The 25,227-nt window shown below is 50.0% G+C and overlaps 9 protein-coding genes across 9 annotated transcripts; 6 read left to right on the top strand and 3 right to left on the bottom strand.

Moving 5' to 3' along the window:
* Window positions 1-160: 160 nt before the first annotated feature.
* Window positions 161-1,131, top strand: ASPVEDRAFT_125679 (uncharacterized protein; the record flags this gene model as incomplete). The annotated part of the gene is made up of 2 exons (XM_040806293.1): window positions 161-538; window positions 595-1,131. The coding sequence occupies 2 exons, from the start codon at window positions 161-163 to the stop codon at window positions 1,129-1,131; spliced, it is 915 nt and encodes a 304-aa protein (XP_040664735.1).
* A 6,183-nt stretch (window positions 1,132-7,314) lies between these two features.
* Window positions 7,315-9,708, top strand: steA (sexual development transcription factor SteA; the record flags this gene model as incomplete). Its single annotated transcript, XM_040806190.1, has 5 exons — window positions 7,315-7,447; window positions 7,500-7,599; window positions 7,666-9,204; window positions 9,313-9,396; window positions 9,459-9,708. 5 exons carry the CDS (start codon window positions 7,315-7,317, stop codon window positions 9,706-9,708), a joined length of 2,106 nt encoding a protein of 701 aa, XP_040664736.1.
* An 870-nt stretch (window positions 9,709-10,578) lies between these two features.
* Window positions 10,579-13,301, top strand: ASPVEDRAFT_38450 (putative sucrose transporter). Its single transcript, XM_040811704.1, has 4 exons — window positions 10,579-11,132; window positions 11,227-11,266; window positions 11,330-11,651; window positions 11,708-13,301. The coding sequence occupies exons 1-4, from the start codon at window positions 10,933-10,935 to the stop codon at window positions 13,063-13,065; spliced, it is 1,920 nt and encodes a 639-aa protein (XP_040664737.1). The 5' UTR covers window positions 10,579-10,932; the 3' UTR covers window positions 13,066-13,301.
* ASPVEDRAFT_25814 (uncharacterized protein) lies at window positions 13,199-13,587 on the bottom strand (the record flags this gene model as incomplete). Its single annotated transcript, XM_040809820.1, has 3 exons — window positions 13,199-13,305; window positions 13,334-13,337; window positions 13,393-13,587. 3 exons carry the CDS (start codon window positions 13,585-13,587, stop codon window positions 13,199-13,201), a joined length of 306 nt encoding a protein of 101 aa, XP_040664738.1.
* On the bottom strand, window positions 13,501-16,286 carry ASPVEDRAFT_489208 (uncharacterized protein). Its single transcript, XM_040814097.1, has one exon. It carries the CDS (start codon window positions 15,827-15,829, stop codon window positions 13,880-13,882), a length of 1,950 nt encoding a protein of 649 aa, XP_040664739.1. The 5' UTR covers window positions 15,830-16,286; the 3' UTR covers window positions 13,501-13,879.
* Window positions 16,287-16,296: 10 nt separating this feature from the next.
* On the bottom strand, window positions 16,297-17,058 carry ASPVEDRAFT_69480 (GFA family protein; the record flags this gene model as incomplete). Its single annotated transcript, XM_040816023.1, has 2 exons — window positions 16,297-16,673; window positions 16,748-17,058. 2 exons carry the CDS (start codon window positions 17,056-17,058, stop codon window positions 16,499-16,501), a joined length of 486 nt encoding a protein of 161 aa, XP_040664740.1. The 3' UTR covers window positions 16,297-16,498.
* A 694-nt stretch (window positions 17,059-17,752) lies between these two features.
* ASPVEDRAFT_162590 (bifunctional K:H/Na:H antiporter NHX1) lies at window positions 17,753-20,783 on the top strand. Its single transcript, XM_040808603.1, has 5 exons — window positions 17,753-18,166; window positions 18,258-18,293; window positions 18,374-18,526; window positions 18,601-19,257; window positions 19,311-20,783. The coding sequence occupies exons 1-5, from the start codon at window positions 18,124-18,126 to the stop codon at window positions 20,528-20,530; spliced, it is 2,109 nt and encodes a 702-aa protein (XP_040664741.1). The 5' UTR covers window positions 17,753-18,123; the 3' UTR covers window positions 20,531-20,783.
* A 308-nt stretch (window positions 20,784-21,091) lies between these two features.
* ASPVEDRAFT_38453 (putative GABA permease) lies at window positions 21,092-23,457 on the top strand. Its single transcript, XM_040811705.1, has 8 exons — window positions 21,092-21,181; window positions 21,240-21,385; window positions 21,497-21,544; window positions 21,607-21,754; window positions 21,804-22,336; window positions 22,391-22,477; window positions 22,534-22,918; window positions 22,990-23,457. The coding sequence occupies exons 1-8, from the start codon at window positions 21,103-21,105 to the stop codon at window positions 23,169-23,171; spliced, it is 1,608 nt and encodes a 535-aa protein (XP_040664742.1). The 5' UTR covers window positions 21,092-21,102; the 3' UTR covers window positions 23,172-23,457.
* A 411-nt stretch (window positions 23,458-23,868) lies between these two features.
* ASPVEDRAFT_123274 (zinc-dependent alcohol dehydrogenase) lies at window positions 23,869-25,135 on the top strand (the record flags this gene model as incomplete). The annotated part of the gene is made up of 3 exons (XM_040806066.1): window positions 23,869-24,540; window positions 24,643-24,997; window positions 25,089-25,135. 3 exons carry the CDS (start codon window positions 23,869-23,871, stop codon window positions 25,133-25,135), a joined length of 1,074 nt encoding a protein of 357 aa, XP_040664743.1.
* Between the last annotated feature and the right edge of the window lie 92 nt (window positions 25,136-25,227).

Raw genomic sequence — 25,227 nt, forward strand, 5'->3', positions numbered from 1 at the left:
CGCATCTTCAATCCCCCTCTAAAATGCGTCTATCTTATCGCACGTGACACAAATCTACTCCAGACGAGAAAAAAGTTGACAATCACCGCCTTTCCTGACAATCCAAACTTTCCAATCTTTACGGCCTAAAATAAATACCTGAACCCACAGATTTGCAGAAATGGTTGGTAAACGAAAAAGAGAGACATCTGTGATGTCAAGGGCAAAGAAAGGAAACAACCAGGAGGACTCCCCTGCAAAGGCCACAACAGAACAACAAAGCGCTCAAGATATCTTTCGCAAATTCTTCGAAGCCCAATTCGAGCCGTTAGAAGTCAAGGGGACTAGTGCCGAACAGGATGAATCCGAATCCGAATCCGATAATGACAGTGAGAATGATAGCGGCGCGGATTCTGAGTCTGAGTCTGGGTCTGAGTCCGAATGGAGCGGCATCGACGGCGCGGAGACTGCAAACACTCCAGTCGAAGTAGTTGAGTACCAGGCGCCTTCCCGTGGGGCGGACAACCTAATAGACAAGAGGGCTCGAAAGGCATTTATGGTAAGCTTGGACTGGAAGACGCGCGAAGTAATATTTACTAATATTGAACTCTAAAGACAGCGAAGCCGCCATCATTTGATGTGGATTTGAAGCCTACTACGGACCGCTCTAAGAAAGCTGACGATGACGAAGACAATAAAGACGACGAAACACTCAATTTAAAGAACGATCTTGCGCTTCAGCGACTTCTGAAAGAATCGCATCTTCTGGAGTCAGCTTCCGACCTTGCACCGACGGGCAAAAATCGTCATAAGGCACTTGATCTGCGCATGCAGGAACTCGGGGCTAAGAAATCGCTCTACCATCAAAAGAACATGCCGTCATCAATGCGCAAAGGCATCAAAGCTAAGGCTGTTTCAAAGGAAGACAAGCGTCGACGGGAGGCCCGAGAGAACGGAATCATCCTTGAAAAACCCGCACCCAAGAAGCAGATGAGCAGCGAGCGACGTGAACGGGGAGTTGGGGGTCCCTCTATCGGAAAATTCATGGGTGGAACCCTGAATTTGAGTAAACGGGACATCTCGCAGGTCCAGGCGTCGCGAAGAGGAGGTGGGAAGGCGCGAGGTCGCGGAAAGACCAGAGGCCGTCGCTAGAACTGGGGAATATGGGTATGGAGTTTTCCCCTTGCGATTGGTCTACTGGAGCAGGTGGCTTTCTGCATACCCAGTTCCTTGCCACCCTTGGTTGGTCTCGAACGATCGGACGGGCTGTATCTGCCGGCTGGAGTCTTTCGAAGGGAAGCTCTTCTTTTCCCTTGCGAGGACGCCCAATGCTCTTTCCCCACTGGCGGTTTCACGTCTCAGTCTGTTACCGACCGTGCAGACTCTGCGAGCAAATCTGAGCAGCGATCCCATGGAATGGATCTGGTCCGAACCTGTTCTTTGGCGCAGACTGCGCTTGATCACGGGTCCAACTTGCCCACTTTGATGCCAAGCCGAACCTCTGGTACCTGAGGAAAAGGGGATCTGAAACCTTAGTGTCTTCCACGTTGGCCCGTTTTAGAGGCCACCCCAACCTCATTCTAGTATAGCGCCGTCCTAAGTGCACTGCTCCAGAAATGGTGAAACCTCCGAAGGCACAAAGGTTTGAACCTGGCATGACACTCCTGCTTCCCTGCTTTGGAATCAGTCATTTCAAGTGGAGGTGCATCAATCTTAGTCTCTTGACTTGTCTTAATAGAGTTTAGGATCTTAATCTAGGGCGAGTCATGGAATATGACTGAACGGATCTCAGCCCTTTGCCTGTTGTTTGTTCGCTCCCACACGTCTCATTAATATTGAGAGTCCGTAGCACTCATAGGAGTTGATCGTGGCAGTACGTATTTTGGTAAGAAAAGCCACATCGAAATTTGCAATCCCGGACTTTTAGATGTAAACTGTTTTTGACTGCGGTGGTGTGAGGGCAGTAACATACTCAAGCCCGGGGTCGGGAATGGAATAAAGCCATCAAGCCAAACCTGCCAGCCCGCCAGGAACGCGGAGCAAACTTTCCCATTACGTCGGCTCAAGTGCACGTTGTCCACCGTCCTGGTGTTATTCCCACATCATGGCATCGGGAAACCGCAAAAGCGAACCGGAGTTAATTCTGGGATGATCGTTGGAGTTGGCTGGTATCTTGTTGTTACCTCGACGGCATTCTTCACTCTTGGCAGTTTCAACAAAGCCACCCTCCAATGGGTTTTCAGGGCTTCAGTTGAGCCACACTTGTATCAAATAAGACTGTACCTGATGTTTCAGGTTCTGCAAGGCACCCAATTAGGATGAGTTCGAATCGTACAGCAAATCATCGTTTGTTATTTCATTGAGCAAGACATCATCAGGTTGCTCTTCAAGGCTTCAAAGCGGGGTCGAGATTTGATCAACACAGCAGATTCCTGTCTGAGCGGGATACAAAGGCGTTGGATTTTGGGAAGACAGCCAAATCCTGCAGTGTGTTAGAAGGATTAACCGGCACCGTCATCGTTGTTCACGTTGACTACTTGGGAATCCCCCGCACTGGACTGATCCCTACACCGTAGTTGTATACAGTGATTGTTGGATGACGAATAACATAATGAGAATGGAACGTGGCCCGCGCGAGAGTCATTGTCGTATTCGGCGCTTCCCGCCTTGTCCATGGTGTCCTCTTGGGAGTAAATTATCCCAGGAGAATCCGGAGCGAGGCTTTTTGGGCAAGTCGATGGCTGAGGCCTGACCCTGGTGGAAAGAATCTGTGGAAACCATGGTGGTTGAGGCTGATGAATGGATCCCAAGACTTTTTTCAGGTTTTGTTGGACTTGGAGCGTGTTTCAGCACCAGCTTGATTTATGCTGGGTCTCCAGAAGCCAATTCCGGTATATCCGAGCTGCTCGCTCTGCGGGATAGGATTTTGGATGGTGGAGGGTTGTTGAAATCCCCCGGGAACAAACCAGGTAGTAATGCCGAAGGACCGTGAAGCGAGGGCGCAATGCTAGTCACCTTGACGAAGTTATGAGCGAAGTTGCGGGGAAACCTTCAGAATAATCGTAAGATACCTGGAAGTTGAATGCTGAAGGACGATCAGCGCTGGCCTGCTAAATGATAATTTGTCAAGTTGGGAGAGTCAGCCACCGAGCCCTGCTTGCAATTTGCATAGACATCTAACCCCTCTACCATACATTCTTTTGGCCTCCCCCCGCACGTTCTCACCTCCACCAGGAGTGCAGTAGTCGACCGTGGACAGTATCCAGTTTCCGGCGTTCCGCTAGCCCGGTGCGCGCATAGACCCCTTGGCGCTAGCACGATAGGGGATGATGTTGATTCACAATCGGTGATCACTCCAGCTTTGCATGGAACAAAACGAGGAGGTTGGGTGTGGGAACCTACCGAGCCCTGGGGCGTGAAAGCAATACAATTTTATGAGGATGCGACGGTGCCATCTCAAGCTGCTATCAATAGCAATGGGGTGGCTTAAGGTGGATATCCCGTCGATTTAGAGCTTCGTTGTAGTGATGCTCCAGTCTTCTGGATAGTTTCAGTCTGGACGATCAAACAGAGTCAAGTGCACGGCCAATTGTCTCAGATCGTGAGATTCATGAAGACGGAAGTTTTGCATGAGAGTTTGTCGTTCCCCACCCGGCTTCTCGAGGCTTTCGAAAAATTACTCCGTCGAATAGCGCGATTCAGGAGGACAGGGCTACCTGGATTGGTATAGTGATTGTTGTGGTCCTTCGCGAGTCGCGTGGCTTGAACCAGAAAACAGAAACACAGCTCTGAAAGCCTTTCGGCCATGTTCCTTTGGCGTGTCATCTGCTGAGCCTGACTCGGCGACAATGACTACAGTCACCAGTATCGCGCCTGAATCCTGACTCCTGGAGGTCCAACTCCAAAGCAAGAGCGGCCTGGAGGCTGCGGGTATCAGGATTCAGGGCTCTCCATCGCTGCTAGAACCAAAGAAGAAGGCATCGGAGAATTGACTTCTTGGGAACTATGGAGCACAGCGCTCGGAGTCCACAGTCGGATCCAAGATTTCTCCTCCGATCAGACGGCTGCCACGGTAAATGGTTAAATGCTTGGATCCTGCGTTGCTCCATCTCTCCTCTTCGCCCTTGGCCTGCTGGCAGCCTGGCCAGGGCTTCGGATTCAAGGTTGAACCTCATCTCCGAGGTCAGACCGTCAGACAGAGACCATCACGTAACTCCTTTAAGGCTAAGCTGGGTAGCCCAAGTGCTAACATCGAATAGGGCTAGAATGAATCCACATAGGGTATCTCCGAAAACTCCCCGAATTAATGATGATCTTGTCGATCTAATTCTACAGAGAGTAGAAGACTTGATTCAGGAAGCTCGCGACGAGCGTTGAGAGTGGCCTCAGTGCTGGACCGTTTTGATCTTCTCTCAAGACCTAAGCTCTGCGCTCTGCAATAATTCGAAAGGGGTTCTATGATCCACTTTCAACGTACAATTGTATGAAAGCACGGTTTGCTTCCGAAGACTGCGAGGTGTCTGTTGACCATCCATCCATCCCCTTTTAGCCGCCAGCAAATGTGACCTGCATTCTGCACAATCTCGGGTATGCAGAATGAAAGATAGATCATTTCTCTCTATCCCCCTTAACACGATGTCCGCGGGCATCGAAAAATTCAACGGCCATCATCACTACTAACTTGGACTGTTGATATTAAACGGGGCATCGCCGCCCCCATTGGGTATGCGATTTACAGAGTACAGACAATCACAAGGTTGTGTTCGGGGTTGATACTGGGGATGTAGATCATGGCTGCAGAGGCGAGTGACCTATCGTCCAGATCGATCACATTTGGAGGTAATCGAAGAGGATCTCGAAGGGTCCAAAGCCGCTTGGGGTCAGCTGTTGAGTGCGTTACAGGCTTGCAACGAGACTTGGCCGTTGAGTTTTAACTACCAGATTCGAGATGTGTAACAGGCGCTCTGCAGCCGTTATTCTGATTGCAAGCTGAGCCGGTGTCGTCGAGAAGAGCACCACATCGTGTCTCCGTGCGTAGTGATAATGTACCATAGGTCTATTTTTAGCCTTCTGAGCATGAACATTGAACACAGAGCTCGAGTCAGGATCCCGACCCCAAGGGGAGTACGTACGATTTTGAATGCATTCGCCCGTGAGAGTTCTTAATGTGACATCGAGCAAGCACCCGTTCGTGCAACTGCGGCCCAGCAGCAAGTCTGGCAGTTGTGGGTTTCTGGCGGGGGTTCTTCGCGATGATTATTGTATACGGGGCTGACGACAGTGCTCATGCCAAATTGAGTAAGAGGAAGTGGTCGTGGATATCACGGATCGGAGGATTTCTAAAGGATTCAGGCAGTGAGCGAGCCATCGAATGACTGGGTAAGCAGATGACCCAGCAGGGCCAGGGCCGGCTTCACTGGTGGGTGGGCTCTGGACAGGGCCCTCACGGCCAGGGGCCACAGGGAGGGCAGGATGGGCGCTCATTTGCTGCGGATAAGCGCTCAGCAAAGAGCAGAAGACCTGAAACAAGGGGCAAATACTTCACGATTGTTTCCAGCGCCAGTTTGATGATGTTTGCGCTGGCTTGGCGCTGTTTGGTTCCACCTGACTCGCGGTCGCGTTCCTTGGCAGGCAACTTGACAGTGCGACGCTGCCACTCATTGGAGGCTGCCGCTGCGCTGAGACCCAGGCGGGATTGCAAGATCCCGATTGCTGGCAGAGACAGATAACTGCATCAATGCCATTATTTTCCTGTTGAGGATTGTAGCTCGAGAACGCGAGTTGCGACAAAATTTTGAGGTCTGAGGCTTAACTCAAAACCAGCACACAAAGTCACTCTTTGTGGTGGGCCTCGCCAGGAACATTCTTGAAAGGGCCCACTGCAAGGCTCAAGCTGCTCGCTAGTAACGAGTTTAACGACTCTAACGGTTATGGCGATTGTCATTGCCCAAATTCTCAGTCTTCCAGAAGGGCAGCTAATATCCGCAGCAGTATCTGTGATTCTGTTGCTGTTTAGTGTTTTGCCCAAGTTCCAATGGGCGTGCTTTCAATGGCGTCTCAAAGCGCACCCCTGATATTGGAAGAAGGACTCGAGGGACTCGAATGACGATGACGGCCCGGCTTCAAGCTCCCAGTATGTAGAGGCTCTCGCCGAACAGGGCGGCAAGAGAGACTGAGTTGTGAACTGAATGTAGCTTCAAGCCTTCGATTCCTGTTGACCTGGACCCGGGAGGGATCCCCACTCTCTCGACTCGTGATTCTCGCCCGTGGTACGTGACAGCACGGTTACCATGGTATCTTACAGATGCGCCTGGATTGTGAAGAAAAGGTGGAGGCCGCCGGTATTACCCATGTCACGTATCGGTCTCCACCAGGCCGACCAGTCCCTCGCGCCGACTCCGCTTTTCCTTGCTGGCCCTTTCTTAGTCTACAGTCTAACGGAGACGGCCTTTTGGTCCTCTTTTTGCGCTGTGCGCCTTCAGTAGCCCAGCTCCTGCAGTGACCAGGTGATTGAGCCAGTCAGAGCGCAGGAGATCAAGAGAGAGAGGAAGTCGAACGACGAGGACGACCAACTCCGAGCGAATGCGATCCATCGTCGTCTCTCCCTGAATTCTTCTCTGGTTCTGCCCCCTCAGCAGTCACCCGCACTGGCTGGTTCAGATTATCATAATTATTTATTATTATTTTCCTGTTATTATTCTTACCGCATTATTATTAGCACCTCTGTTAGCCCGAAATAATAACAAGGCCCATTATTTCTCCTTCTTCCCCCCGGCCTCCAAACCGCTTCTCTCAACACTCTGAAAAAGCAAGTCCTCCTTCATCCGCCCTCTCTTTCTCTTCCCCCCTCCCCTCATCGCGACTTGCCTCTGTTTGTTCTCCTCCTTCTTTTCGTTTCAATTTCGCCGTGCGAGTTATTCAAAGAGAATTAGAAACGGGCTGGCCCAGTTTATTCTCTCCCTCTTTCTTTACCCTTTTGTCCCTTCTCTTTGAGGCGGCTTCTTCAAACCTCTCTAACAAACAACCTTTGTAGGAGGCTGGTTCCTCGGATTGTGTTTGAATAGCCTCCATTTCCCACCACCGATCGCTGTTTCTTCTACAGCACTCTATCGCCATATAAAACGTTCTTCGTTTTGCCTTAATATCCCACTTGTCACTTCATCCACCCCGTCTCAAGAGGGAGCTCCCTGGCCGAACTTACGACGGAGCATCCTGGACTGTACGTATCCTCGCTGTGTAACTCGGTCTGGCCATCACTATTGAAACCTACTTAGGTGGATGGTCCCGTATGCCTATTTCTCGCTCTGACTCTTCTCATTTTGCTAGGTTACGGGAATGTATCCCCAAATCCCCCAACACGGCGCGCCTATGGCGCCGCCCCAGAAGCCAGAGACGTTCATGCTATCGAATGAAGCGCAGCAGAGCCTGCCTCACGATGCGCAAGTTCAGCTCCAGCAAGTTGATAACTGTAAGATGCGGTCGCCCGCTTGTCCTGTTTGGCGCTTAGCTAACCGGCCTAGTGAAATACTTCCTTCTTTCGGCGCCAGTAGACTGGCAGCCCGACCAGCTTATCCGGAGATTCCTTCTCCCAACTGGTGATTATATCTCCTGTGTCCTCTGGTTAGTCTGATCTATGAAATATACTTCTCTCCGGTGATGAACCCCATTAACCGTCTCGCCCTATAGGAGCAACCTTTTCCACATTTCAGGAACAGATATCGTCCGTTGTCTTGCGTTCCGATTTCAAGCCTTTGGACGACCGGTCAAAAACTCAAAGAAATTCGAGGAAGGTATCTTTTCCGACTTGCGAAACTTGAAGGCTGGAACCGATGCTACGCTGGAAGAACCGAAGAGCCCGTTTCTCGATTTCCTCTACAAGAACAACTGCATCCGAACACAGAAAAAGCAGAAGGTCTTTTATTGGTACAGCGTTCCCCATGACAGGCTGTTTCTCGATGCGCTGGAGCGCGATTTGAAACGGGAGAAGATGGGACAGGAAGCTACCACTGTCGCAGTCAGCGAGCCAGCTTTGTCTTTCGAGTTTGATTCATCCCAGTCGCTGTATGAGCAACTCACAAAGGCACAACAAGCGAATTCTTCATCGTTTGCTGCACACGCAAGTACGACATATGGCCAATCTGCATCCCCAGTCGTTCGGACCGTTGACGCAATGCCTCCTCCCCAGATGGCTCCCCAGATGGCTCCTCCGTCGCTCCCCCTTCTCGCGGACGAATCGGGCAATCCCCAGATGTATACGCCGATTCAGATGCCCAATACTTTGGCCCAGAACATTATTAAACGCGAGGCGGACTACGGTGCTATCCAATACGACCGCAATGGAATGCCCATGGCTCGCGTCCATCAACGCCACTCTTCAATGCCGACCTTCGTCGAGTACTCGCCAGCGCCTTCTTTCGTGTCATCGCAATATGAAGATTATAGCAACCGTGGTTTATCCTTTGAGCCCGTTACTCCTCCTCAGCACACCTCTCACATGGGCACAGAGCCTGCTTATATTGCCAACGAAGACACAGGGCTGTACACTGCGATCCCAGAGATGTCTACCGCATCTGGTTTCAACCCGATGGTTCACCTTCCGCCGTCCAACCTGGCAAGTGCGCATTTTCCCACACCGGCTAGAAATTTCCACTCCAACGTATACTCGGTTTTAGAGGGATCGCCAACTTATAAGCAACGTCGCCGTCGGTCTTCCATACCACCTAGCGTCGCTAACCCTGTTGCGTCCGCTACTCAGTCTCCTGCGCCTCCAGGGCAGTCTATGTCGTACGCGGCGCACAAGCCTAGTGATCTGCGACGTTCTGTTTCCAGCTCCGTTGCTCCAGGTGAAGTTGACGATTCGCGGCATGATTCGCTACACCGTTCCATGAATGGCGGGTATCATGCGGCTCCTCTTCCCCAGAAGAACCTGTTGCAGGAAATGTCGCGCAATGGCACACCTCTTTCGAACGTGGATGAGAATCGCGAGCAAAGCTCCATGCCCGTCGGACAGACACCGGATGAACTGGGAGCTCTTCCTACCAATGGAACCATGGAATCAGCTGTTCAAAACAGTATTGGCCACAAGGGCGACCGTTATGGAACAGGCCCCGTGCGCCGCGCCCGCAGTGCTACTATGATGGAACTTGGCCCTTACCCACAGAAGTCGCATTCGTGCCCGATTCCTTCGTGCGGGCGACTCTTTAAGAGATTGGAGCATTTGAAACGGTAAGCTTCAGCCCACTACTCAATTTGAACAATTTATTGCTTTTCACCCGCAAAACGGCTTCTTTCAGTTATGACCTCTGTGGACGTCCGCTGACCCTTAAGCTTTAGACACGTGAGAACCCATACTCAGGAGCGACCATACCCTTGCCCCTATTGCAACAAGGCCTTCTCTAGGTCCGACAATTTGGCGCAGTAAGTCACCACTGTTGGCTGCCGGCTTGAATTTGTATCATCTTACTTACCAAATATTATAGACACCGCCGCATTCATGAGGCTCAACAAGATGGCCATCAACCATTGCTCAACGATGATGATTTGGAAAACGACGATAACGAATCTATCTCGAACGATGAGGAAGACTCGCCATCTGAGTCCATCCATCACAGTGTGAATGGTGTTCCCGTTGTGACGTCGATGCCATCTTCTATCGCTTTGCAACCCTCAATGGGTTCTATGATGGCACCCCACATGATTGCGCCCCAGCTCCTGCAACAACACATTTAACAGGGCTTTGATATAAATTCTCCCTGACTTCAGTTCTCAAATGCTTTTAATAGGGGTCGTATTCTTATTATATGGTACACTAATTTTTTGTGGTTTGTGAGGGTTTATGTGCTTTTGGGAGTTATATTCGCAACATACCTCCGTCTGCCGGGCAGCTTTCGCGACCTGCCGACATTTCTTTCCCTCAGCGTACCAGTTTGCTATTTTTTCGGCTTTGTTCCTTTATATGGTCTGTATTTAGGATGCGATACACGTGCAATGGTTCGTGTCATATTTGTGTCTGGTTCCTTGTGTTCCTTGTGCTTTTATGGTTTTGCTTTATATGTCGTTTAACTCTCCATTTCCTTTGTCCAGAGGCTTTGCAGAAAATCTCGGTTTGATATGGGTTGAAAGAGGGTGGGGCTTGGAGAACTTGGGAGGAACAATAGGAGAAGCGGAAGATACCATGACGCCGGCTTTGTGGAGCCAGTATTCAGTTTATTGGGAATCTTAAGGCTGTCTAAAGACGCCTCGATACCTGAGAAGCCTGGGGCTTCTGACTGAAACTGCATTTTATTTGTGTTTGATATAGACATTTCCGATTTACGAAGTTCTCATGTGTGATAGGTGGAGATCGGTGCGGTTGAGTACATAGTAAGAAATTAAGTCAATAGACATTTGGTGTATCATGTTCCCGGCCTAGCTCTTCTGGGTGAATCTCATAGGCACGTATCAGGAGTGAGAGCAAGGTACCTCCAGCACCAAGGCCTCGGGACCGGGCTCATGCTGAGAATTCCAACCAATGTTGAACTGTGTGCCCGGACGGTCAAAGTGAAAGGAGCATAAGGAACAAGTCACGTGAATGACGTTTGATCATCCTGTCAGAAGACATCATCACCGGAATCCAGCTGATTCAATATCCTTCAATCAGCACTATTCCTGCTCGGCATTGTTCTCCTTTCAAGCCCGTTGCGACTTAAGTGAAATTTTAGACCCTTCCGGTGGTACTCCAAGCAGGGAGTGCTTTATTTAGCCTACACCTTCTGTTTGTTGGCTATACATAGCTTTGAATAGCTCCCACCCACTCGTCTCCACCAGGACCAGGTTTATCCCCGTTCGATGAAGTAACCTGGTATTTTGCACCAACAACCCCTGCTCTACGGTCTAAGGACACCTGCTGGGTCCTAATAAATATCGCCAAAGCTTTGCCTGGAACAAAGGCCTTTTACGGTCCCTTCTTGGAGAATGGAGGGGCCTGACCAAGCGGCGAACGAGACATCTCCCTTGGTGGGACCTCGGCCTTCAGATGATGCTGATTTGGACTCGGTAACATCCGTAAATGATTTGGAAAGGGCCAGTAGAAATGAAGGAGCTCATACGCCCAATCCGCCGCCTGAGACGAAGAGCAGCTGGTATCTGTTTTTGCTGACGTTGAGTATTGGTGGGTAAGTAACTTCTACCTATCATCCGATGGGGTTATACCTGATTTCTACCATGACTTATGGTGTAGTAATTTTGAACTCACTCTGGATATTATAGGCTTCAGGTGGTGTGGTCTGTCGAGTTATCGAGTGGTTCTGTAAGTGGAACGCCAGGCACGCAGTCCGAGTGGGACAGAAGCTAATTTTGTCTTGAATGGTAGCCCTACCTTTTATCATTGGGAATGAGCAAGGCTCTTCTTGCATTTGTTTGGATTGCAGGCCCCATTACCGGAACCTTGGTGCAGCCGTACATTGGGATTCGCAGCGATAATTGCCGTATATCATGGGGTAAACGGAAACCCTTCATGATAGTAGGAGGCGCAGTGACGATAGTGACGCTTCTTGCCCTTGCCTGGGTCAGGGAGGCTGTAGGAGGGATCGTTGGGGTATTTGGCGGCGACCCGAAGGGCGAAGGAACTAAGATTACGATCATTGTTATCGCCACGATTATGATGTGGTGCTTGGATTTTGCGATAAATACTGGTAAGCACTACCTTACCCTACAGCCAGGGAAGCTTGGGAGTTAACTCGTCATATAGTCCAAGCGGGTATTCGGTGCTTCATTGTCGATAATGCCCCTGCCCATCAGCAGGAGTCTGCTAATGCCTGGGCTAGCCGGCTGACTGGCGTGGGGAATATCATCGGGTACATCTTCGGGTATATCGACTTGCCAAAAATCTTCCCCTTCCTCGGGCACACGCGATTCCAGATTCTGTGCGCCCTGGCGTCAATATCGCTTATTGTGACTCTTGTGATCAGTTGCCTGTATATCAAAGAACGCGACCCCCGGCTTGATGGGCCGGCTCCGTCAGGGAGTATGGGTGTGATTGGCTTTTTCAAACAAGTCTTCAAATCGATAAAGCACCTCCCTCCTCAAGCCGCCAAGGTCTGTGAAGTACAGATTGCTGCTTGGATTGCTTGGTTCCCCTTCCTGTTTTATGCGACAACATATATCGGCCAACTTTATGTCAACCCCATACTCGACAAGCACCCAGGTCCCTCGGATCGCGAAATCGACAACGCATGGGAAGATGCGACAAGGGTCGGGACTTTTGCACTTCTTATATATGCCATCATCTCATTTGTTGCCAATATCACCCTTCCGATATTCGTTGTCCCTACGTACACACCCGTCCTTACCCCCGATGGCGGCAATCAAGCAGAGAATGATCCAGAAGCCGAGCCCTGTCTAACCGTTGATAGACAATCTAGCTCAGATATCCAAGCAAGGCTCGTCTCGGAACCCCACACAGAATTCTCAGGTGACAAGGACCGAAGCTTTACAAAACGCGAGACATGGTTGTCAAAACTCCAAATTCCCGGTCTCACCTTGCGCCGGACATGGCTTCTATCGCAGATACTCTTTGCTCTGTGCATGTTCAGTACATTCGTGATCTCATCCGTCACCGCTGCGTCGGTGGTAGTAGGTTTGATAGGTATATCCTGGGCGTTAACACTGTGGGCGCCCTTCGCCTTAATCTCAGCCGAAGTAGCGACTCTGGAAGAAAAGCGCCGAGCTCGACGCCACAGGTCTGAGATGGCAATCTACAACGAACAAAACCAGGAGCCGGAATTTGATGGACCTGGCCGGGATGCGAACGGGGAAGATCTAGAGACTGGTTCTGCAAGATCATCTCCCAAGGCAAATGACGAAGAGGAGAATCTGGCACAAGCGGGAATTGTCCTCGGGCTGCATAACGTAGCCGTATCCGCGCCGCAGGTCTTGTCAAGCTTGATCTGCAGTGCGATTTTCAAAATCTCCCAGAAGCCACGAGGCGAGCCGTACGATGACAGTGTTGGGTGGGTGCTGCGATTTGGAGGATGTGCGGCTCTCGTTGCGGCTTATTTGACCAGTCGGCTTTCAGAGGGGACGACGGTGAAGCGAGCGGGGGCTTAAGCATGCATAGTACCTCCTGGTATATGATTTTCATAGCTATATAAGTTCAATAACTAGAGCTTCATTTGCTCAATACTTCAATTATATATGAACAATATATAAATTGGGCAATATAATGGCCAGCTGAACACAGTTAGTGCACTGGCCTGTCCTTAGGGCCCGATAGCTTGTTAGCAAGGGTAGTGCCCGCCAGTCGACCAAACGTCAGCGATCTCAAGACAGACGTAGCTGGAGGATATTCTAAACAGATTGTCAGTCTATAATTTACTTATCTGGGGTCAGAATGAGTAGGCATACCGTTATAGAAAAGAGAAGTATTCCACTTACATTCTTCTCCTCATGCTTCACAACTTTGACCCCGTGGTTCTCAACAAACTCGACATAAGCCCTCGCCTCGCGGCCCAACTTGTGACAATATTCCAAATCCGCTTGCCCGTTGTTAACCTGGGTCATTTCATGGATACAGTCTTCGTCAAAGTTGTAGTCCTGACCCAGGCGGAGAAAAGCATCAAGCGTTCGCATGTCTCCAGGAAGGTCAACCCGGTCATGCAGGCCATAAAGTCGGAGCCGACTACTATCAGGTTGTAGGACTTAGAAGCCATGTTTCTGAGAGAGAGAATTGGCTGGGGCCTGAGTGAGGGATCTGGAGATTACAACAGAGAGATCGAGGAGGAATGTTTGGAGGCGGATTGAACGCTCCCATGGGGTTCTCGTCTTGATAGTTCCTCTGTAATTCACCCGGAAACGGTTTTTATTCACCGGTTCAGTTTTTCATGTAGCAGGTGTACATCGGTGTGGTGATGGGTATAATAAGTCAGGTAAGACAGCCCGCAAGAAGCTCAAGGTCAACCGGGGTAATCCCATCAAGGCTTGATAAAGCATTAGACCAGAATCCATCGCTCCCTTCGAGTAAAGTGCCGTTCAAACTATCTGAGCCGAATGTCATCGACAGTGGCATGTCTATGCCTAATTCATTTGGGTCAATAAAAGCATCTCTCGGTGTAATCGGAATGGTTATTGGAAGGCCAGGAGCTGCAGGTGCTTCCTCCGCCTCTGGCATAGCCTGCGCGTCGTCTTCTTCATGGCCACTTGTCTGCAGGCGCCGTGCCATAGAGCGATCAAGATACTGGAAAAATAGTTGAAGTATCCAGTTGGTTACTTCCCATGTTTTTTGCAGTTCCCGGAGGCCGTACAGGCAGATTTTAGCACGATGCTCAGCCACAAGTCGTGATGTACCCTCGACCCGGCGCAAATTCACCGTGTGAATGCACAGAGCGTTGAAAAGGCACGTAATGAGATGTATCTGGCCGTATCCAAGAAGATCCTCAGCAAGTAGGTCCTCCGCAATCCGGGAGATTCGGCATGCGGCATGGTAAGCAATCTGACTTTCTTTATGAGCGCCTGTTTGCTCTGCGGCAATAAATGCTCTTCGGGATAGAAGAATGAGTAGGTTATTGTAGGCCATATGCAGCATCCCTACAAACAACCCCCCAGTCTCGTTCCCCAGGCGTAGATCATCGGGTAGCTGATGATACCAGCCATTGAGTTCAGCTTTCAGTTGGGATCCACCAGCTAAACTGCAATCGCTATTTGGCGTGTACTCCTTCCAGACAATCTTTCCAAGGAACTTAGCCAGTTTTGCCATTTCAATGGCATAGTTGACGTGTTCCCAGTTATGGGCCAGGGCAGGAGAGCTTGCATTTTCTATATCATCGAAATCCAGTGGGATGAGAGACGCAACGTCGCAGTCTTCATCTCGAATTCGATTTGGTAAACCTAGGGCAGCAGCACACTGGCGTTCCCTTACGTAAATGGACCACCATATTCTTTTGCGTAGCCTAGCTTGAACGACATCCGGAATACCAAATGACCGGTGCATGGCCTTCTTCTGCGCAAGGGTGATTGCAGCCCCAAGCCAATAGCGACAGTCCTTTTGCAGTAGCGGCCCGGCACGCCAAAAGCTTAACAAAAACATTACTTGTAGTTGGGTCAGCGAGTTGGACTCGAAATCAGCATCATAGAGGTCCTTGGCGCGATTGTAATACAAATGCCTTGCTTCTTCACCATTGCCCAACCCGATCTCTTTTAATTTGCTTGCCTTGCAATGAATGACACCAATAAACATCATCGCATTGCAAAGCATAGGCGAAAGATCACCAGCCTGGCTTTGACGAAGGATCGCCTCTTTGTTGACCACAGGAAAGCATATGTGGAACCATTTGAAGTACGCTTCGAATAAGCCACCTTGGACCAATTTGTCCGGGACAATCATGGCACCCTCGGCGGTAAGCATCTCCAGTCTGCGCTGTCGTCGTTGATGTTCCCACTCGGGAACAGCTGCAACTGCAGGCAGTGGATATCGAAGGCCGGATTTGTTGCTGCGGTAGGGCCCTGTTTGAGTGCTGTCGCTGTGAACTGCCCGGAGTAGCGTGGACTCCCCGAGATAGACTTCGCTGTCTTGGTAAGGAGTGGATAGTTGGTCCAGTGAGGAGTCATCCTGTAGGACCGCAGTCTGCTGAGTGGGTGATGTCTCGTCAGCAAGTTTGGAAGATCTAGTTTCATCTTCTGCCTTGTCGCTAACAGTGGGCGTCGCTGCTTTGCGGCCCTTGTTAGAGCGAGGCCATTTGCCTCTTGCGGACTCCATAACATGGCACTCCGTGCTGGCGGCAATACAGTTGTGACATGGCATTGACTCCATCACATTACATTTAATTCGACGTCCGCGGCAAAAGCCGCAGGCTCGTTTGGCTCGGAGAGGGGGCATTCTCAGCTAGGCAGGAGGAGCTGCGTAGCACCAGGCAATTTGGTGGAGACCGAAAATAAGAGAGAAGAACGCCGACTCCCCTTGGGAATTGGTGAGAGTCTAGGTGAAAGGACTGATTGACAAGATACCGTCACCGAGTATAAAAAGCTCCAGCTCCCACCCAGCCACTAGAGCTGCCACGCTTGCTCCGGTCGATCCAAGATTTTCAGAAGAATCCTTGCACTCATTCGTCACGATCAACTTTATGGCTTACCATTAGGGCCCCACCGAACAGTTGACAACCTATTGCTATCTGTGTTGGTGAATGTGGGCGGAAGTCTCCCCATGAAGTGGATGCTGAAAACGGCTATAAGCGGCCTCTTGGAGCTGGAAGACGCCGTCTTGCTAATTCCCCCGCAACTCCCTTCCAGCTGCCTTAGACGTCCTTTTTTTTTTTTTTTTTTTTTGGTGTTCATACTTCAAAAATTGGGTGTAGAGCCAAATTCTCAATATTCGACAGTAAAGAATGTAAGCTCGTTACAATTGAATATTCAGCTGCAGCGGAAACAACCATACCATGACGATTGGTGTTTTATACTGGTGTTGGTCATCCATCCATCCATTCATTCTAACTTATAGTTTATTTTCGACTTTCAATATCCTTTGAAGATTGTTGGTTTCGCTTGGCTACTAAATCCTTTCTGCAAATGCCTTGATTTTGTATTTATCGACGCCGGGATGAAACCCTTGCCACTCGTGCCTGTGCAAAGCGAAGGTTTCGAATTCCGGCGCTGGGATTCTCGGAAACAAGCCCATTTTTAAAACGATATTTGGTGATAATAGAGATGTGACAGACTTGATTGGACTATATGTCGTTAGAGTGCGACTGTCGCGTAAGCCAGTATACGGTGTATACGGTGTATAGGCCGGCCGACTTACTTTCCACAGCGCGAACAAAAGTACCTATCAAGCGGTGTTCCACTCATGGTTTGGGTGTCGAGGAACTTGGTCAAGGTATTTTCTCGGTCTTCAATTTCGACCTTGTCCTCCTCGATGATCAAGTTACTGGCTGCAAAGCTCCCCGAGACTTTGCGGCAGTTGGCACAGTGGCATATATGACCCCTCCTCTTAGTGAACAGATCGCGGTCATGAATTGTAACTTTCACTGACCCACAGAGACAGGTGCCAGAGAGTCCCTCGGTGAACTCGGTGGCATCGTGCAGATTGGGATTTCCTGTAAGTTCCGGCATTTTGGGTTGCTTCGAGCTGGTGTTTTGAAGGGAACAACAGTTTCAAGGGACTAGATGACGGGAGCGCGTTTTATCCTCATCACTGGTCTTGCAGTTGAAGTTATTGCTTAGTAACCTTTATAAGCCGCCGCAGGCCTGGATTCGGTGTTGATTGTGCAGGTGAAGCTCAAGTGGGGTTCAAGAAAGGACTCCAAGAGGGGAGAAGGCTTCTTGCTAGAGATTTACTAAACTACAGCTCGAAGACTGACGTAACGAGGTTCAGATGTTGCGCCACCCCCGGATCGTCATTCTCGAATTTTGACCCCAGGATACTTCTGCAAATCAGCGATGAGAAGAGTTGTCTAGATTGTAGAGAAGCTTGTATGATGACGCTATCAATGCTAGCAAAAGGGACTAGTCGGGGACTAGTAGAGAACGGTAATGAGCAGACTATTACCGGTTGAGCTAGTTCTGGCAAGTGAAATGATCCTGCGCTCCAGCATGGTGAGCTCGAGCAGTTAGGCTGCGATGTACCTGATCGCTGTTGCTGGGATTCCATACGGAGGAAGTATGGCTGATATTCGAATATACTCCACAGGTGGATAACGAGGGGATGCGGAATGGCCTGACTAAGCAGCTCTATTCAGGGGTGCTCACTGATGTGATGATGTGATGTAGTTATTCATGGGCATACAGTGAATGTAGTAGTGCAGTTGTGATCTTCTACAAACAAGCTTTGGCAAATCAAACTCCTCGAATGCATGAGAAATAGTGAAACTGCACTTGGCGCGGAACTGTAACATCGGCGATCGCAAGCAGCTGGGGCGAGTCTTGGCCGCTGGCAGTGACAGGCAGCTCTCAAGGGCGGGAGGCGCCGACACAGCAAGTTGCAACGTTGAAACTTGTCCAGATTCCAGTCTCCCCCGCCTCTCCCTCTCCTTAGAGCATTCGGCTACTCGTCTTTCTCTGTCTTATTATTTGTGCTTGTGACTTATTATGTGCCCATCGCTTTGGTGTCTAAAAATCGCCGCCGCAGCAAACCGCTAAAGGCTCATCCGCCGTGGTGGTTGCAACGACTTCAACAAAATGGCTGGCCAACTGATGGGCGATGCCCTTCATTCACTTCTTCGTGTGTGCCCCTCCTTACCTTGCGCTCTATTCTCTCTTAATCTTTGGAGCTTTTGATGAATCAGTTGCTAATCCATCTCGTGTTTTGCCAGGGAGAGCCGCGGAATATGATACTGATCCCGACGATGGTACGCGCCCCGAGTCCCCCATTGGCGCCTTTCGCCTACAACGGCATAACTGTGGTTGGGTCTGACATTGTGAATTATAGGAGAAGCTCCGGAGGCTGGCACCAAGGAGTTTTTCAGCTCTTGGGCGCTCTTTATTATGATTACCTTGTTGATGCTTGCTCTATTCACGAGTTACATACTTCAGCAGCGGAAAATAGAAGCGGTCCATGAAACGGTTCTGTCTATATTTGGTGGTATGTTCGGCGCTCGTTCTGGTTGATGTAATTCTCAAGAGTGATTTGGGGGGCAATACTTATCAGCGGACTAGGCATGTTCGTCGGACTCATTATCCGGTTGACCGACTCGCCGATTATCAACTTCGTCGCCTTTGACTACCAGTTTTTTTTCAACCTCCTCCTTCCTCCCATTATCTTGGCGTCGGGCTATGAATTGCACCAAGCGAATTTCTTCCGAAACATCGGCACAATTCTTACCTTTGCATTTGCGGGGACATTCATCTCGGCTCTTGTTCTTGGACTGGTTTTGTTTCTTTGGACAAGGATCCCCCTGGACGGATTCAGTATCAGTTTTGTCGAGGCTATCTCCGTTGGCGCTACGCTATCTGCGACAGACCCAGTGACTATCTTGGCCATCTTTAACCTTTACAAAGTCGAGCCCAAGCTCTACACAGTCATTTTTGGCGAGTCGATTTTGAACGATGCCATTGCGATTGTGCTGTTCGAGACGGCGCAGAAATATGCGGAGAGTGACGCAGGATCCTTAACCTTCCTCCATCTCTTCGAAGCTATCGGCGTGTTCTTGCTGGTTTTCTTTGGTAGTATGGTGGTAGGAGTGATTGTGGGCATCATGACGGCGCTGGGCCTGAAATACACCCATGTCCGCCGCCAACCTAAGATCGAGAGTTGCATGGTTGTTCTCGTAGCTTACGCCAGCTACTTCTTCTCCAACGGTGTCCTTTTGTCAGGTAAGTTGGAATCGTACCGTTCACCAATACTTCTGGAAAACTCATCGTTCTAGGAATTGTGTCTCTCTTATTCTGTGGTATCACCTTGAAGCATTATGCTTACTACAATATGTCACGTCGAACACAGTTGACTACCAAGTACCTCTTCCAAGTTATGGCTCAACTGTCCGAAAACTTCATCTTTATTTACTTGGGACTCGATCTTCTCGTTCAAAGGGAAGTGCAATTTAAGCCCCTCTTTATCCTAGTCACTGTTGTTGGTATCTGTCTTGCCAGATACCTTGCAGTGTTCCCCTTGTCGAAGGCGATCAACTGGTTTATCCGGTATCGGGCACGGCGACGCGGCGTGGAAGCTGCCGACGAACTGCCTTTCGCGTACCAAGCAATGCTCTTCTGGGCGGGTCTGCGTGGTGCTGTGGGAGTAGCACTAGCAGCAGGTCTGAAAGGTACAAATGGACCGGCTTTACGCGCCACCGTTCTTGTGGTCGTGGTCATCACTGTTATCGTTTTCGGCGGAACAACGGCGCGCATGCTTGAGATTCTTGGGATTAGAACAGGCGTGGTTGAGGAACTTGAGTCTGATGACGAGTTCGATATTGAAGTCTCGAACGGAGGCACCTACTATAAGCGCTCTGACACTGGGTTGGGATATACACCCCGCCGCACAGACAATATTCCTCTTGATGGAGTTTCGCGGAGGAACCCTGACCGGGCCAACAGCTACTCGAGTGGCAATAGCCGCCGCCCCAGCCCTCCGTCGGCGTCGACACGCGCAGGTCTGGGACATTCTAGAATGTACTCAGATGCCTTTGGTCCAAAAGACACCCAGACACCGCGAGATCGTTCGACAACCGCGACTCTACTTGGCAACCGCTCTGGCAGTCAGAGCGGTAGCGACGACGCCAGTGAAGATGAGTTCGGTTTGAAGGCCTCCGGGAAACGCCGAGCCGTTGAGCACGACCATCCAGATGCATTTGAACTCGATGTAGACGAAGTGCATTCGGACGACGACTTGCCTCCTGCTGCCCCCACGCGATTGCGCCGATCACCGTCACAACAGGTACAGAATCTGTCGCAGTCCCAAACGCCGCAAGATGGGGCGTCTGCGTCGCAGGCCGGAACGAGCAGAAGTGCACGAGAGACAATTAGAGACATCTTCTCTGGTGGAGCCTCTGGGGATCACGTCGCCTGGTTCCGACAGTTGGACGAAGATTACATTAAGCCGCGTCTGCTTCTGGACCAGTCGAACCATAAGGGACCTGGCGCTGTTTAGATTTAAGCCTTGTGTATACTTATGAATTATCACTATGCTTTTTTTGCTTTCGGCATCCCCTTGGGTTGTCTCACTAACGATAGCAGCGTTGCATTTTGGATTGCTTCGTTTTACTCATTGTTATCCATTGACGCGTAGCTTGTGTGGGTGCTTTGTATTCTGTAATTGGTACCTCTGTATAATAGTGCTTCAAAACGGAATTGCCTCGGAATACCCTGTGTTGGGAATATGCTCATCTTAATAAAGAAACCCGTAAAGATTTTCTAATCAGGCAACACTCTAGCCTGTCGCCCTTCTCTCCCTCGTCTCGACCAACCAAGCCTTCGGAGTTCCGGCCTGGCCGCTTCTTACCTTAGAGATGCAGGCCTCGATTGGCGCTTGGGTTTCCTGTCACTGATAAGGACAACTTTATGCAACGCTTATCCTCCTTCCATCATTCTTTTGCAATGCCGGACTCGTCATGCAGATTACTGCAAGCCCCTTGCTGGTCATGCTGCATGGGCGTTTATATAAGTTCTTCACCCCTTCCTTTTCATCCATCTCAGTGGTATCCTGCCCGACCTACAACAACCATGACTGAGAAAACCAAGAAACCCGTTGAAACAGCAGGCGATGGACCGTCGACTGAATGGGGCGATACGCAATTACTCGGTAAGGCAGGTATCTCCCTTATTCGTCGAAAGAGAACCAGCTCACAAACCCGCCTAAGCAACCTTGGGTTACAAGCAGGAGCTGCGGCGGCATTATTCCACAGTCGAGGTATTCGCCATTGCCTTTAGCATCATGGGCCTGTTGCCATCGATCGCTTCCACCCTTTCGTTCTCTATACCTGCTGGTCCCGCTGGCATGGTTTGGGTATGTCCGTTTCTTTGCTGTTTGGTGGTAGAGACGGCGTTGACTGACTCGAATAGGGTGAGGTTGCTCGGAAGATTCAGTGCGTCCATATGGTAGCTGACTGAAAACGCAGGTTGGCTAGCTGCGAGTGTGTTCATTTTCATTGTTGGGCTTGCCATGGTAAGCTTGGTTCGACTTTGCTCTTACTCTCCAGTAACGGATTCGAGACTGACAACCACAAGGCTGATCTAGCATCTGCAATGCCAACTGCCGGTGGCCTCTACTTCTGGACGCATTATTTCAGCGGCGAGAAATGGAAGAGCCCACTGAGTTTTGTTGTTGGGTATAGCAACACCATCGGGCTCATTGGGGGCGTTTGCTCTATTGATTGTAGGTGTCCGTGAAAGTCAAGTTAGGGTTTCTGTAACTGATAAGCTAGACGGGTTTGCCACTATGTTGCTTGCAATTATCTCTATTGCGCGTGACGGTAACTGGACTGCTTCTCGGCCTATCCTCTACGGGACCTATGCAGGCTGTGTAGTTGTTCATGGGCTGATCGCCACGTTCTTTGCGAGAGTCATGCCAAAGATCCAGTCCGTGTGCATCGCAACTAATGTCGGTCTTGTCATGGCAACTGTCCTTGCACTACCTATCGGTAAGGTAGTCAACGGTGGGGCGATAAACTCGGGCTCATACGTCTTTGGACAATTGGAAAACCATACAACTTGGCCAAGCGGGTGGACGTTCATGCTCGCTTGGCTCTCGCCTATATGGACTATTGGGGCGTTTGACTCTTGTGTCCATATGAGTGAGGAGGCTACCAATGCTGCGCGGGCGGTTCCATTGGGTATCCTGTGGTCAAGCGGGTTGTGTGGTATTTTGGGGTTCCTTTCTCTCGCTATCATAGCCGCTGTTATCAATAAGGATTTAGAGGCTGTTATGAACACGACATTCGGCCAGCCGATGGCTCAAGTTAGTGGCATTTCTATAATTCGTACCTCCAGCTGTACTGAACTCTGCTCCCAGATATACTATGACTGCCTCGGCAAGCCCGGTGCCCTAGGCTTTATGGCCGTATTAGCGGCTGTCCAATTCTTCATGGGCTTGAGCCTGGTATCTCTTCATCCCTACCGACACATATACAGCCAACTAATTCCTTTTTTTTTTAGGTTGTAAGTGCTTCTCGCCAAAGTTGGGCCTTCTCCAGAGACGGGGCTCTCCCATTCTCCTCTTTCTTCCGCCACGTCAGTAAACGACTTCGCTACCAACCAGTACGCATGGTCTGGGGTGTCGTCAGCACCGCCATTGTAATCGGCCTCCTCTCTATTATCAACGATGCAGCCGCGAACGCACTCTTCTCCCTTACAGTAGCCGGTAACGATCTAGCCTGGATGATGCCTATTCTTTGTCGTTTGGTCTGGGGCCAAGACCGCTTCGTGTCTGGCGCGTTTTATACAGGGAGGCTTAGCAAACCGATTGCCGCAACGGCTGTGCTTTATTTGACCTTCGCTATCGTTCTCAGCATGTTTCCTACCCTAGGCCCGGATCCCAGTCGTATGTCCTCCCTCAATTTCTCTGGCGCTTTCCTAAACTCGTGGCATGCTGACTGGATTTCCTCTTTTTAGCCGATGATATGAATTACACTGTTGTAATTAACGGCACGCTTTGGGGTGGTGCATTGTTGTATTATCTCGTGTATGCGCGCAAGATATACCAGGGGCCACAGATGACTGTGCGGTCTTCATCTACGCCGTATGAGGCGGGTTTCATGGCTGCGGGAGTAGAATTAGAGAAGACGGGGCTGTAGATAGACCCTCTTTGATCAAGTGTCTCAGGATCTACAGTTTGGTTTAATTTCCCATGACTAGATAGACCAGTCCATTACCGTATGCTGAACGTGTTACGCAGGACAACCACGGCAGTTCCATAACATTTTATTGACATCCCACACCATATTCCCAAATAATAATAATGGCCATAATGGGCAGCAAAATAACATCGTCCCACACTGTTTCCGGTTGCTCCGATCTATGGAAACCATCCATAGTATTTCACCTCAGGTTCGCTTATATGTCGCCGGAATGTGAACTGACTCCAAGTATTTACCATGGATCAATTTAACCAAATTGCCTCTGGGGTTCCGAAATCCTCAACCTATTTCGGTCAATGATGGTTCTCGGATGACGTCGCCACTTGATCTCTACCGTCATCCATCAGCAGGCGGAACTCCCTACCAATCGCCTGTGAGGGAGCATTCGATTGATGGATGGTGGGAGGTCCCGTTCTTATTCATTATTGACACAATGTTTCTTATCTAGGGTGAGTGTTATTCCCAGAAAGTGGGTGTTACATTCTCTTTAACTCTGAGGTTATTTAAGTAATTGTCCCCAGGAAGTTCCAGTGTTCAAGGAACCTGATAAATATCTTTTGCTACTTTAATATTCCTCTTCACTTCCAAGTTCAATCTCAACATTGCATGAATCTCATCCCCTCAATTAACAATCATGTCTCCGTCCACATCCATCCCGGACCTCCAATGGGCCCAGGTCCTCGAGAAGCCAGGTGCACAACTAGCCTACAAACAGATTCCGGTCCCAAAACCAGGACCGGACGAGATCCTTGTTAAGATACGGTACACCGGCGTGTGCCACACAGACCTGCACGCCATGAAAGGCGACTGGCCTCTCGAGCGAAAGATGCCTCTTGTCGGCGGACACGAGGGTGCTGGCATCGTCGTAGCAAAAGGCGAACTGGTGAACAAGGAAAATGATTTCCAGATTGGTGACAAGGCTGGGATTAAGTGGCTGAATGGCGCTTGTCTCGCTTGTGAAATGTGTATGCAGTCTGACGAGCCGCTTTGTCCGAATCCTCAGCTATCTGGGTATACCGTTGATGGGACGTTTCAGCAGTATGCTATCGGAAAGGCTGCTCTGGCTTCGAAAATCCCAGATAATGTCGCCCTTGACGCGTCTGCGCCTATTCTTTGCGCTGGGATCACGGTCTATAAAGGCCTAAAGGAGTCTGGGGCACGCCCGGGCCAATCTGTTGCTATTGTTGGTGCCGGGGGAGGCCTAGGATCCCTGGCGTTACAATACGCAAAGGCAATGGGTCTCCGGGTTGTTGCCATCGACTCTGGAGATGAGAAGAAAGACATGTGTGAGCAATTAGGAGCTGAGGTCTTCCTCCCTCACTTACCAAATACCCAAATTCACCAACCAAAACCATCCAACCACACTTACTATGCCTGAAAAATAAAAAAGCTGAAGCAAACGTAACAGGACTTCATCGACTTCTCCAAATCGAAGGACGTAGTCGCAGACGTCAAAGCCGCTACTCCTAATGGCATGGGCGCGCACGCAGTCATCCTCCTTGCCGTCGCTGAAAAGCCTTTCCAACAAGCAACTGAGTACGTGCGCTCCCATGGCTCCGTTGTCGCAATCGGCTTGCCGGGAAATGCATTCCTCAAGGCCCCTGTGTTTTCGACCGTCGTTCGCATGATTAACATCAAGGGGAGTTATGTTGGGAGCCGCCAGGATGGCGTTGAGGCATTGGACTTTTTTGCGCGAGGGCTTATTAAAGCACCGTTCAAAACAGCGCCGCTGAAGGATTTGCCTAAAATTTTTGAGCTGATGGGTGCGTTATTCCCTCATCTCTACTCTGTGCCACGTTTTCTGCCTTTGTGTGTTGATCCTGATGTTGATGCTAACGAGCGTTGGAAATATAGAACAAGGTAAGATTGCTGGGAGATATGTGCTGGAGGTTCCTGAGTAACGGGATCCTGGTTATGGTGGATATGCCCGGGTTGGATGCAACAGATCATGGTGTTAGTAGAGGACGGAATGTTCCATAAAGAACCCGATCCA

The sequence above is a fragment of the Aspergillus versicolor genome (assembly GCF_001890125.1).
Source record: "Aspergillus versicolor CBS 583.65 unplaced genomic scaffold ASPVEscaffold_2, whole genome shotgun sequence".
In the NCBI taxonomy this organism is placed as follows: Eukaryota; Fungi; Ascomycota; class Eurotiomycetes; order Eurotiales; family Aspergillaceae; genus Aspergillus; species Aspergillus versicolor.